Genomic DNA, 13,530 nt, shown 5'->3' on the forward strand with positions numbered 1-13,530 from the left:
AAAGTTCAGCCTGATTAATATAAATGTCACTGACAGTTGCTAATATATTGGAAAACCAAAATACTTACCACTGAGTTGATGTCTTTCTGTCCAACAACAGGAGTGCTGGTCCCGAGCCTCAAAGACAGTAAGAAGCAAGCAGAGGGAGAAAAAAACAGAACATTTTTCAGAAACTGATTTGATCCTTAATGGCTGTGCAATCATTGTTACATAGAGTTTGCTTATGTTGTTAAATAAAGGCTAGATTTGACATTAATAGATGTCACAGATGTTCAAAAGCTGCCACAAAGCATGAAAAAAAATGGACGTCTCTGAAAACTTCGGCGCATTTTTGCAAATATGTGATGTCTTGATAACTCGAGAAGATATTTGAACTTTACACAGCTACATTCGAGCCTGAAAATATCTTAAAAGTTTATTTTGTGACCCAGAAAAAGTAATACGTTTTTTAGCCACGCTCCTCCACCATTGCCACGCTTACAAGTATGCACAGGCTCCAACAAATGCGATCCTCCTTTTCCCCAGACTACCCTTTCTGGGTCACAATATAACCTTTTAAGATATTTTTAGCCGAGAATGTAGCTGTGTAATGCTCAAATATCTACTTAATTTATCAAAATATCACATATTTGCAAAAGTACTTCCACGTTTTCGGAGAGCTCTGTTATCCACCAGCGCGATAGCTGACCGGGAGGTCAAGGCTTGATAACAGTCTGCGAGCACAACTAACTCCTGGCTTATTGTTTTCAAACCCCCTGCGGTCTTTTGCTACTCAGGTTAAACATGATATATATAATTAGTTAGTTAGTTAGTTAGGGCTATGGATTGAAAATACCCCCCACACCCCACCCCTAAAGGCTGCACCTCCCGAAGAATTTTGTCTGGGCTCTTAACTCACTTTTTTATTTCAAACAATCAACAGAAAATTTCACCGACATAGTTTTATGTAAGGTTTTTAAGGCTCTGGTGTTAATTTTTAAGTAACATGAGCCCAGCGGCAGCAGCAACGCTAGGCTAACACTAACTAGCTAGCAAGATTGTAAACCTGGTGCTAAACTAAGAGAAGCCACAAAATCAGTTTGAATAAGAGTAAACATTTACTCACCAAGTCAGTGTATCAGGTAAAGATCCACAGCAATGACAATAATCTCTTGAGCTGACGCTTTTCCAGGTTTGCTCTAGTGATGTGCGATACCACTGATTTCCTTTCCGATCCGATACCAAGTAATATTCAGGGTGGTATCGACGATACTGATCCGATACCGATACTTTGTACAAAAACTTATTTTATTTATTGTATCTCAAATTATAGCGTCATAATGATTACAGGACATCAGATTACTTGTTCTTATCACTTAATAATGCAGAGTTCATCATAGGGCTGGGCGATATGACCCAAAATTCATATCTCGATATTTTTTACCTGGATCGGCGATATAAGATATATATCTCGATATTTTTTTTAAAAGCCATAAAGTAAGAACAAAAAGAGAGTTCTTAGTCAAAGCTGTGTCCCAGATGTCACACAGGCACTTTTATTAACATAGAGCATAGATGTACATAAGATTTACTCAAAAATAAATTATGAGCATTTATTAAATAATAATGCTCCATAAATAAAAGAAAACAATGTTGTTTTTGTGCATAACAAAAAGCTCACAATTGTGCAGTCAAAATGTAAACTAAAAGACGCTGAGCATGTAACAAAGACAGATTTCACAGCTGCTCTGTTCCCAACTTCTACTGTGTGACTGACAGCATTGAGTTTGAAATCCTCTTCGTAACCACGTCTCTTAACAGGTGCCATTTATAGTCCTTATACACAGTAGGGTAATATTACGTTGAAGCACAGTACGTATCACTCCGCGAAGGCTCCTCGGTAGCCGTAATGCTCTGACAATCCATCAAGCGGTGCAGCACCGTAGCTTACCAAAGTCGTACTAAAACATTTTTGACAGATTGCTGAGCGCTGTGTACCACATAAAATCGGTTCGCGGCCATCAAGCACAAACAGAATTCATACATAAGGCGCGCTGTCAACTTTTGAGAAAATGCAAGGATTTTAGGCTGTGCAGCGCCTCTGGGCTGCATGGCGTTAGCGTGGTTAGCTCGTTAGCGTGGTTAGCTAGCTAACACGTTGACGGCGTCCAGCCCCACGCACGGCGATGTGCAGTAACTCGTTAACGGAGATTTGCCGTGTCCATCTTGTCGCTTCCTGCAGGTGAAGCGATGGGGGAGGAGGGGCGAGGCCGAGTAACGTTGCGTAAAGACAAAAGTGGACGAAAGAGAGGCAAACTTGCGGCTCCACAAGTATCCGATTGTTCAGTCTGACGTCACTAGCCGTGTCTGGGTCTAAACTCCGCTGCAGGTCCATATATCAAACGATCACTATGGCATTACTGAGAGTTGAAAAACTGTCTAAAGTCTTTCATCTTTAATAAAATGATCAGCGTTCTGCTCTACCAGGTGTAACAATTGAGTTTAACATCCAGGCATCCATGAAAACGGAATTTATGACATTTAACGGAGTTAGAAGTTAGCAGGGAGTTAGCTCGCTAGCTTCTATCTAAATACAATATAGCATGTCCTGACTGCGGGGTTTTGGAAACAAATTAAAACGTACAGCTCTGTTATCACTTCCAGCATAAATGAAGACAGAAAACTAAACAGCAGTGACGTTTGTAGGGTTACTGAAGTTGGGCTAGCTGGTATATAATGATGTGCTACGTGACCGCTAGCGACACAGCTATGTTAGCATAATATAAACAAGCTAACTTTTTTCCACTCGATAAAAGTTAATGTGAGTGTTCTCGGTGGTCAGGAACAAATGTAATCACATGGCAGGATTTCTCCCAATTTTCCACCCGGACAACAAAATTGAAAAACCATATCGCAGAATTCATAGCGCGGCCCAGCCAATTCCAGTTTCCAACAATGACGGCAGCTACTTAGTTTTAATATTACTCTTATTTGTCTTTCTGGGTCGCAAAAGAACTTTTAACATATTTTCAGGTGAGAATGTAGCTGTGTAAACTTCAAACATCTGAGCCGACCGACACATCGTTTTCAAACCCCCGCGGTCTTTCACTGCTCGCGTTAAACATGATATATAAGTCACTTTGCTAACTTAAAAATGTTATTGTTAGGCTTTTTCAGTGTTTTATTTGTTCTTGAGTAAATTGTTGTTTCTGAGATTAACCCCTTAGCAGTCCAATTAGTCCCCTAAACCATCCAATGTACCGTGGGCGGTACGTCCGACTGCTAACAGGTTAAAGTTATTAGATTAGATTAAATTAAATGTAACTTTATTAATCCCTCGGGAGGGTTCCTCCGGGGTTTTCACACAGCTGAATAAACGTCAAACAGAAAACTAATTAAACAAAGTGTGAGACGGTCGAGAGTTTACGCCAGCGCCCGGTTATATTTTAGATAGCAAGGAGCAGACGGCAGAGTCTCACTCCACCGAGGGAGCTCTTGATGTACTACCCGGCTTTCTTTAGACCGCGGTCGGGCCGGGTCCTCAGGTGGAACCAGCCTCTGAATTTGGACACGGGGGTGTCCAAATTCAGAGGCTGGTTCCAGGCCAGCCAATAATAACGGTGACATTTCGCGTATTTTATCCGATAAATAAATACTGTAAAATGTATTTATCCCCCCCCAAACAGCCCTTTTGAATGTCTCCCTAATTCTGAGGTCTCAAGGTTGGCAATTATGGCCACAACACCTCACTTTTTTTGCCACATGTAGGATCGATCCGCACATCACTAGTTTGCTCAACATATTCCATAACAAATGCTGGCGCCATGATCATGCGGACTGATCCGAGAGGGAGGAGGACGGTAGTCACGTGGCATTTTCAAAACACATCTTTCATCCTTCCGCCCTGAGAAGCAAAACTTCCAGCTTACTTAGTTTTTCTAAGTTAAGACAACTCAAATAAATTGAGTTTATCAGCATTTTGCATATAAAGTACTGGTAACTTATTTAAATCGAGTTCTAATAACAAATTGATAAAAAATGAGTTCAGCCTATTTAATATTTTGAATTAAACACAATATTACATTTTACAGTGTGCTTTGTGATAACATTTATTTAAAAATTGTTTTCATAGCTTGTTTTTAGTTAAATAAAATATAGCTAATGGCAAGTTTTCAGAAATACAGAGGTCATGTGTAAAATTCTTCAACACACCCCACTGAATGCATATTTATTAATTCATCTGAAATATGTGTTAACTTGTTTATTGAAAAATTTAAATGCATTGTTAGGTTGTTAAATTTCACAAACTTACAGAAACAAACTCAAGAAAAGGATCCTTAGTGTCATCCATGACCCTGTTTAAGTCCTCAGAAAGCGAATCCATAGATCTCCAGAGTGTTTCTGTGTGTCTATTTTAGCAGTTATTTTCTATTCAGCTCAGTCCCAGTAAGAAGCCTTTTGTCAGAGAGCTCTAAAAACACACCATACGTGATTTTCTCTGTAATAAAAAGCAGACAGTTGGCTATTAGCTAGTTAAGAGTGTGTAATATATTGGAGCTTAAGACACCAGAGCTGAAATGCAAACAAACATTGGACTTAGATTTATCATTCTGCCAAAACAGACCACGAATGAACACTGTGAATTTTGCTGGCATATGCAGGATGCTGTTTTCTAAAGCGATTATGTCAGATGGTGTAAAACAAAATTAATTAAAGCGTTCATACGTCCAATCTAAGAGCAGTCGTTAGCGCAGTTATTCACACACGTTACAAGCGCAGAACAAAAAGCAAACAAACAGTGAATGAGTACAGATGCCACTGCGCAGATGTCAGAGACCCAGCAGCTTGTGTCCCCTCCAGATTTGCATCTTTCACTTGAACCGCTCAACTGTTCAAAGAGACAAATGATGAAAATGAGCGGGAAGGCACGAGGGCATTGAAGCGTCAAGGGATGACGATGATGATGGCACTAACAGATAGAAGTATTGTTTGACACCTGTTCTGAATTTTACATTTGAAACTTTCCAGCAACCTTCCATCTCTTATCTCTAGTTTGATGTAAAAATCATGTTAGCAAAGAATATTTTATAGTTTGCTTTTCTTGGTTTTGAGTCCTTTCGCACCTTAATCATAAAATAATGTAGAAAGCTTTTCTCTTAGCCATAAACTTACTGGTATTTTGGTAAAACAAGAACCCAGTCTTATTTAAATATGACAAGAAAGTTGCTTGTTTCATATTTCCTACCTCAGTTTTGCACGCTTCTCCTCACCTCCTCACCAGATCCAATCTCATACCTGCTCCGGCTAATAAACTGCCGCTTATGTAAATGCCACATGTATGATAATTCTAGCTTCTCAATAATAAATGGGAAAACCTCATGAATGAGCCAAATTAGTGCTGACCATCACATCAGCCCCCCCAAAACTCCATCATTCTCTCTGTGACCTTTCTCTCCTGGCAACCTGAGGAAGTGGATGATCTCCAGTTTGACAAAAAAAGGGGTAGAAATGGGAGTTAATAGGCAGCTCCTCTGCAAACACTGGGAGTCTTTATGAATAGGAGGCAATCACACAGATCAAATATACAGCAAGGGGAAATGGGTCTGGAATTCAGGAGGCAAAAAAAAAAAAAAAAGAAAAGAAAAGAAAAGAAAAGGAGGGGAAATACAAATTGAAGATGCTGGTAAATATAATAATGTGTGCCTCATGTAATTGTCTGTTTAAATGCAGATACTGAAGAGGAGTGTTGACTGATGTAGACAGAGGAGACACAAGGAGGAGTGCCTGGATGGGGACTGGTCTACAGTTACAAGACTTCTAGCACAGAGCTGGAGATTTTGTTGTCATTGCTGATTCTTTTTTGTTTGTTTGCTTGTTTGTTTGTTTGTTTGCAGACTTCATGACGATCCATGTCTGAGCAGCACCATTGTGCTGGCAATGTGACTGATTGATCAGTAGATGAACAGTAAAGATTAAGAGGATGACAAATAAGCATGCTGCTTACACAGCGCTTGGGGCTAATCCTACCCCCTCCACCACCCCCCGGGTTCCCTTTTGAGGACCTGCTGCTGAGGAGAGCCCACAGACAGTGACAGACATCGGAGGGAACACACACCCGCACACAACCTGTTCACGTGCAACAAGTGTCAGCTGGAGCTCATGACAGGACCCCAGCTCATCTGAACAACCACAGCAGAGGTTGCAACACACAGCACGGGCTCACCCTGCCATCTGTCCACCGGGGACCACCGGAGGCCCTGCGGCCCTACGTATTTTTATTTGAAGCAACTGAGCAGAAGAGGACCAAAACTTTTTCTTATCTGCCTTCGTCAATCACTAGAGGAGATATTTTGAGAGAAAAATAATGGAGGATCACCTTACAAAGATACCCATGATGCCATCCTCTTCCCCCACAGAGTCATCTGGCAGCGGTGGGACTGATGACAGCAGGGGAGGTAAGAGCTCCACACCAACGACAACAAGTTGCCAATGGAGTCTGAAGAGTGTAACACTGACTTGGCTCGGTAACAGGGAGGAAAAGTTAGCACTTAAACAATATGAAAGTTTGAAACACCTGAAATTCTTTACTCAACATGCATCGGGTTATGAATGAAATCCAACACAAAAACATTAAAAACTCTCATAAAAACACATAATTATGAGCAAGCAATGCTTTTTTTAAATTGTAGTTAAGGATTTTATTCAATTTTTGTGAGTGTTTAGACAGACTGTCCTGCTACCAGCAGACAGAGCTGACTGTACAGATGGCAGGCACATGTATGAAACAATACCAGCCCTAATGAGTGGCAATAACCGACCTACTCTGTGACTGTTTTTGACTCACAGCCAAGAGTCCTGCACCGGGCAAAGCTCTGAGCCCAGCTCTGGTCTGCAAAGTGTGTGGAGACACCAGCAGCGGGAAACACTACGGCATCTACGCCTGCAACGGCTGCAGCGGCTTCTTCAAGCGCAGTGTGAGGAGGAGACTCATTTACAGGCAAGAGGAAACTCAGCTGTAGACAGTTATTCCAGCTTCATCGTGTGACGTTTCCTCATCTATTTAAAATAGTCAATATTCAAGGTGAAAGGAATATAAACTCTGGTTTTAGCCTCTACAAACCCCATATTTTGCCAACTATTATTGTAAATTAAAGTGTTTCCTATTACTGTATAAGTAAATGCCTTTCAGATTAAAAAAAATTTGTAGCAGCACAAGTCAGTGTGAATGAAAAAAAATGCACTTTTTGCACTCAAATATTATAATAATAATAATAATAATAATAATAATAATAATATTGACAGAAAGTAACTAAGAGAAGTAAAAGTAAGTAAAACACAAATAGCTTTAATAAATATATATTAAAATCCCCTTTAATTCCATCTGTGATTAAAAGTAGAACCCAAAACTTTTCTTTTCACTTTTGATATTTTTCTTTTGATGAATGGCAGGTTAAAATTAAGGACTTAGCCACACTGGTTTACTCAGAATTCGGACATTTTCCATATACATTCTAATAGCTGATCTTTAGTAATTAATATGTTCTTACTGCTTTCAATATTCTGTAAGCCAAAAGAAAATAAGTGAATGTTATTTTGTCATTTTGAGTCGACTCTCCCTTTAAAATGCGTGACTGTTGGTTAACAGGTGCCAGGCCGGTACAGGCATGTGTCCAGTGGACAAGGCTCATCGTAACCAGTGCCAGGCATGTCGGCTGAAAAAGTGCCTGCAGGCGGGCATGAATAAGGACGGTGAGTCGTTTTAGCATTCATGAGCTTCATTAAACTGATTGGTGTCCAGTGGAACTCAAACATGAACCTGTGAGCGGTTAAAATCATTCCTGTATTATCACCTTAGATAACAGGTTGTGCCTTTCTGTCTCCCCCCTGCAGCGGTTCAGAACGAGCGGCAGCCCCGCAGCACAGCTCAGGTCCGCCTGGACTCCATCGATGTGGACCCGGAGAAGGAGCACCTGGCCACCACACGGGAACCCACCTCCTCTTCCTCCTCCTCCTCTTCCTCATCTTCTTCATCATCCTCCAATGGGTCTGTCATCACGTGGCCCCACATCACCTCCTCCATGTCCATCACTTCCTCTGTTGCAACCCAGCGCTGCATCAGTCCCCAGAACAACCACCGCTTTATGGCAAGCCTCATGACAGCTGAGACCTGTGCCAAGTTGGAGCCTGAGGATGGTGAGCAACAGTTGTCAAATGAAAGGTTTTTGCTGTAAACTTAAGGTGAAGCTTTCTCCTTCACATTAGGACTTGCAGGGGAAATGATGGTTAGAAAACACATATTCTTGGGTAAAACGCAAATGAGTGGGGTTCAGTACAAAAAGCAGAGCATAAGAGGGTGTTATCAGGTGGGCAGTGAAGAAGGTGGGGTTGATTTCAAATCTGTCATGGTTACATCTCCACTTACATGATGAGATCACCATGATGATCAATCCCATTCTGGAGTGATCAAAAATCTTTACTAGCTAACCAAATTTGCAACTCTGCTTAAATATTCTTCTAATTCAATTTAATATTTTAAAGTTACTATTTAGCAAACATCAGGTGAGTAGTAGCATGTACAAAATGCTAACATGTGAAACTATGATGACATGTTCTTTAGTCTTAGAGAGACTTTTTTTTGTCCATATGGGCATCTGCTGACTTTCAGCTGGAGCTCAAATTTTATGACTTTATTACATAGTAATAAAGTCTAATCTAACCTGAACTGAAGCACATCACAACTACCTGAAGTTTAGTTTCATCTGTCTATGCAACAAGTTGGTTTTGTTTCCTCTGCACTCTTGATTCTGAGCTCATCTTTTCTGTTTCAGTTGATGAAAACATAGATGTGACCAGCAATGAACCAGAGCGGGCGTCTTCAGAGTACCACATGGCTTTGTACCCGTCTGGTTCTGAAAATGTATACGAGACCTCAGCAAGGCTTCTCTTCATGTCCGTGAAATGGGCCAAGAACCTGCCCGTTTTCTCCAACCTGCCCTTCAGAGACCAGGTAAGCTGAAAGTGAGGGTTTTTTTTGTTTGTTTGTTTTATAAGATAGTCTCTATAAACTTTTTCACTTTGCTTTGGAACTATTTTTAATAGGTTAAAATTGACCTCTATTCTTGTTAGAAAAAAAAGTATAATGATAAAAGACAAATTAAAGTTACAGATATAAAAAATATAAAATGCAGATGTCTCTTTTATATCTAAAAATATATTGAATCATGATTTATCTTTATATGCGACAATGACAGAAAAAGACAGAAATTCTTATTTTTATCTGTAAATTCCAAATACCGATGTCATTATGTGCTTACAGGATTACATATGTTGATGTAACTTCATGTTCATGACATTCATGACATGGCCACAATGACCACAAAGCACATTCAGCATTATGAAATGACAATATGACAGTTAATAGTACCACAAATACTGTCTGACTATAAATAAGTAAGTGAACACTGAATTAGTGGTCCCATTCCTGTTTGACAACATTACAATGTGATTGGCTCTGCAATAAAAGGGAATGTCAGGAATGAGCATCTATAGTTTTTCTTTGTGATTTCTTTGGGTCGAAGGTGAAGCTGAGTACAGGGGTGCATATTCAGTTTCTGGTTTTTCTTCTTCACCAGGTCATCCTGTTGGAGGAAGCATGGAGTGAACTCTTCCTCCTCTGCGCCATCCAGTGGTCTTTGCCACTAGACAGCTGCCCACTGCTGTCTTTGCCAGACCTCTGCCCTGGCATGCAGGGAAAAACCAGCTACACTAGCCTGGACCTGCGCCTCCTACAGGAGGTCTTCAGCCGCTTCAAGGCCCTCGCTGTTGATCCTACCGAGTTCGCCTGCCTGAAGGCCATTGTGCTCTTCAAGCCAGGTGAGGAACAAAACACTATTCAGTTGATTGTCTACAATCTGGCAGATTACCTTTAACATGATCACAGTACGTAGCTATGTCCACTGTCATTGTTTTCAAGAGATAAGCACCACGCAGAGGCTAAAATTTCCCTCAGTGTGTTTTATTTAATTAAGATCACTATATTACCATACATGTCATTTAGTAATCATATCATCACTTTATAATTATGATGCCCATCAGTATGGTACATCAAAATTATAGAGTCATTTTTTTTTTTATTACATGGAATGTTATACAATTTTTGTCAGGAACAGTTTTCCCTAGAAAGCAAAGATTCCATAAAGTATTTCTTCTGCTTCACAGAGACTCGAGGTTTGAAAGATCCAGAACAAGTGGAGAACCTGCAGGATCAGTCGCAAGTCATGCTGGGACAACACATACGGTCACACTACCCTAGCCAACCAGCCAGGTAACAACCTACCTGATAAAGGTCACCAATTCAATGGAACAAAATGACAAAACACAAAAGAAAACTCCAGTGTGTTTATAACAAAACACAGAATTTTTGTTCTTTATTATGTTTAAAAGTTGATTTCTGGATTTGAAAGTAACCTTCATTCCTTCATTCTGTTTCATGACAAGCATCCTTAATTTGAGGTTTTATATAAAAAACTGATTTCCCTATGTAACTGATTCTACAATGTGAAAGGCTTTTGCTTTAAATTATTTGACATGGCCTTAATTTTATTATGATCTTTGTGTTTAGGTTCGGAAAGCTGCTTCTTCTCCTTCCCTCTCTGCGCTTTGTGAATTCTGAGCGGATAGAGCTGCTGTTCTTCCACAGAACCATTGGAAACACTCCCATGGAGAAATTGCTGTGTGACATGTTCAAAAACTAAAAGAATCACAGAGAAACCCATGCAGTCATCAGTAATGTCCTGTTTTGGATGGGATGATGACTGACAGATATTTGTTTTGTATATATACAAGAGATTCTGCATGCTGTTGTTTGTTGTCTTCTTTTGTCACCTCCACATCAGTTAATTTGACAAAGAAGAAAATGCAGTTCAGTTTTTGTCATAATGCGTTTTCTTTGTATTATATCAAGAGTCTCTGATTTGAAGTTATGGTCATACTAGTTTTGTTGTTGTTGTTTGTTTCAATAAAAATACTTTGTTTGGTAATAGTGTAATTTGTTTGGTAACGTGTGTGTGGCCCTGCTGATGTTAATGTGACTGTTGTATTTATGTTGTTACGCCTTGAAAAAGTAAAAACAAAGAAGAAAAAATCTAAAATATACCTGTTGCTTTAATTCTATGGAGCAGGAATGTTTTCAGTATACTTGCTATGTTACTAAAAGCTTGCACCGAACCCATGAAACAGTGCCCTCTTCTGTCTGGTTAATACACAGATTCTTCAACACACTCTCACACACAATAAATATAATAAAAAAGATGACTAAGATGTAAGTTGAGCCCCTTTAATCTGTACCTCCTATTTAAATTAGAATTATGAAAATTAAGCAAAGTGTGAGTAAGACTAATGCTTATACTGGCGTATCAGCATTACTGCTTTCCACAGACGTGGAGAGTGACTTTTCACTTTATGTCTTTGTGTTAAGCATTAACTGTATCAATTTTCTTATTGCTTCTCTTAAATACAGCTGTGGAGTCATTTGAAAACATTGTCATTCAGCCTTAAGTGAAACTTCATTATTTTGGCGTGTTAGAATGACAGCATCATGTATGTGGCACCTTTCCACCCACTTTCTCAGTGACAACCAACGAAAAAACCAAAACCAAAAAACATTGGTGAGACATCTTTAACACTGCTGGTAGAAGCAAAAAATCTTTTTACTTTTTCACTTTTTTTTACTCCAGATGAACCATTTTCACTCAATTTTTAGTGTGAATGTTGCAGAACACACACTGACAGTTTGGACTGACAAATTTCGGTCAGTCCAAACTGTCTGTAAATACGGGACAGAAATGCTTCTGAATTCTTTTGCAGCTTTTTGACAGGTATATATTGCTGTGTTACTGACAAGATTAGGAGCCAATGTGCAGGAATCAGAATCGCCACTGAGCTCAAGATACAGCTTTTTGTGCTGGACTCACAAGGATCAAAAATAGAAAAGAACTTAACTAGGGAGAGACTAGGAATTTGCTAACTAGGAAACTACAGGAGACACTTGGAACATGAGGACACTCAGCAAGCGGGAATGAGGGACAACACAACAAAGGGCAAAGGGACACCGAGACAATAGCTGTGTCTCACTTCAGGGGCTGCAGTCTTCGGAGGACCCGGCCTTCGCGGTCTACATGTGCCAGATCCTCCGAAGACCGAGAAGGCCGGAAAGCGAGGCTGTGAAGTGGGATGGTCTAGCCTTCAGATTTGCCTCGCCAGCTGTCTCGGTGGAGTTTAATAAAATGAGCCGTCTGCTCCTTGCTATCTAAAATATAACAGGACATTGGAGTAAATTCGCTACCATCTCACACTGTTTAATCAGTTTTCTGTTTAATCAGTTTTCTGTTTGATGTTTATTCAGCTGTATGAAAACTATAACTTTAATCTCAGCCAAACCGATTTACTCAGGAACAAATAGAACACTGAAAAAAGCCAAACAATAACATTTTTAAGTTATCTAAGTGACTTATATATCACGTTTAACCTGAGTAGTGAAAGACCGCGCAGGGTCTGAAAACGATGTGCCGGGAGTCCGGTGTTCTCACCTTGGCCACCCGGTCAGCTATCGAGCTGGTGAGTAACAGACGTCTCAGAAAACGTTGGAGCACTTTTGCAAATATGTGATGTCTTGATAAATCGAGCAAAAATTTGCAGTTTACACACCTACATTCTTGCTTGAAAACATGTTCAAAGTTTATTTTGTGACCCAGAAAGAGTAATATTTCAAACTCGTTAGCCGCACTTCTTCGCCATTGCCGCATTTGAAAAGTATTTTTATATTATTATGGAAATTTTAGGAATAATAATTTAATTAATAAAGTAATAAGAGTAATTTTACAACTAAGTAGCTGCCACCATTGTTGGAAACTGGAATTGGCTGGGCCGTGCTTTGAATTCTGGGATAGGTTGGGCCAGGAAGGATACACCCAACCTAACCTTGAAATCCGGGAAATTGAAGGACGCATTTGTCGGCTGGAGCAGCCTTCGAATTACGTTGCGTCGCTATGACGTAATCGGCCTTCAAATGCGGCCTCTGATGGATGGACTGAGATACAGCTGGTATACAGTCAATAAAGGAAGAGGAAACAAAAGCAGTTAAACTGAAAACAATGCACACAGGATAAGAGGACCTTCAAAATAACACAGGAACCTGACACTTAGACAAAACAAACATGGACACATGACTGAAACACGGGTCACAGAAAGTAACAGTTACAACTTATCATCAGTTATCATGCTGTAACTGCTCACTATTATGTTATTTCTGCTTAATGTATTTTGTCTTTTTTGTGAAAAGCATTAAATTCAAAATACAAATACACATTTGAATATATAAGTATATGTATGCTCCCATGTATTTCTATGCCTCTGATTGTCAATTCAATTCAATTTTATTTATATAGCGCCAAATCACAACAAAAGTCGCCTCAAGGCGGTTCATAGATACAGAGAAAAACCCAACAATCATATGACCCCCTATGAGCAAGCACTTTGGCGACAGTGGGAAGG

At 39.8% G+C, this 13,530-nt stretch overlaps 1 protein-coding gene across 1 annotated transcript; it reads left to right on the top strand.

The window, feature by feature from the left end:
* The first annotated feature begins 3,742 nt into the window (after positions 1-3,742).
* LOC102296031 (photoreceptor-specific nuclear receptor) lies at positions 3,743-11,129 on the top strand. The gene is made up of 8 exons (XM_005942083.3): positions 3,743-6,434; positions 6,826-6,976; positions 7,625-7,728; positions 7,870-8,172; positions 8,808-8,986; positions 9,612-9,852; positions 10,198-10,303; positions 10,601-11,129. The coding sequence occupies exons 1-8, from the start codon at positions 6,344-6,346 to the stop codon at positions 10,731-10,733; spliced, it is 1,308 nt and encodes a 435-aa protein (XP_005942145.1). The 5' UTR covers positions 3,743-6,343; the 3' UTR covers positions 10,734-11,129.
* Positions 11,130-13,530: the final 2,401 nt, after the last annotated feature.

This window comes from Haplochromis burtoni, unplaced genomic scaffold, assembly GCF_018398535.1.
Source record: "Haplochromis burtoni strain Fernald_Lab_line unplaced genomic scaffold, NCSU_Asbu1 Contig_330, whole genome shotgun sequence".
Lineage (NCBI taxonomy): Eukaryota > Metazoa > Chordata > Actinopteri > Cichliformes > Cichlidae > Haplochromis > Haplochromis burtoni.

Bases quoted from the DNA above. Each gene is read 5' to 3' on its own strand.
- LOC102296031 (XM_005942083.3), top strand. From the start codon at position 6,344: ATGGAGGATCACCTTACAAAGATACCCATGATGCCATCCTCTTCCCCC. The intron at 6,435-6,825 runs GTAAGAGCTCCA...TTTGACTCACAG, and splicing joins GACTGATGACAGCAGGGGAG to CCAAGAGTCCTGCACCGGGC. The intron at 7,729-7,869 runs GTGAGTCGTTTT...TCCCCCCTGCAG, and splicing joins GGCGGGCATGAATAAGGACG to CGGTTCAGAACGAGCGGCAG.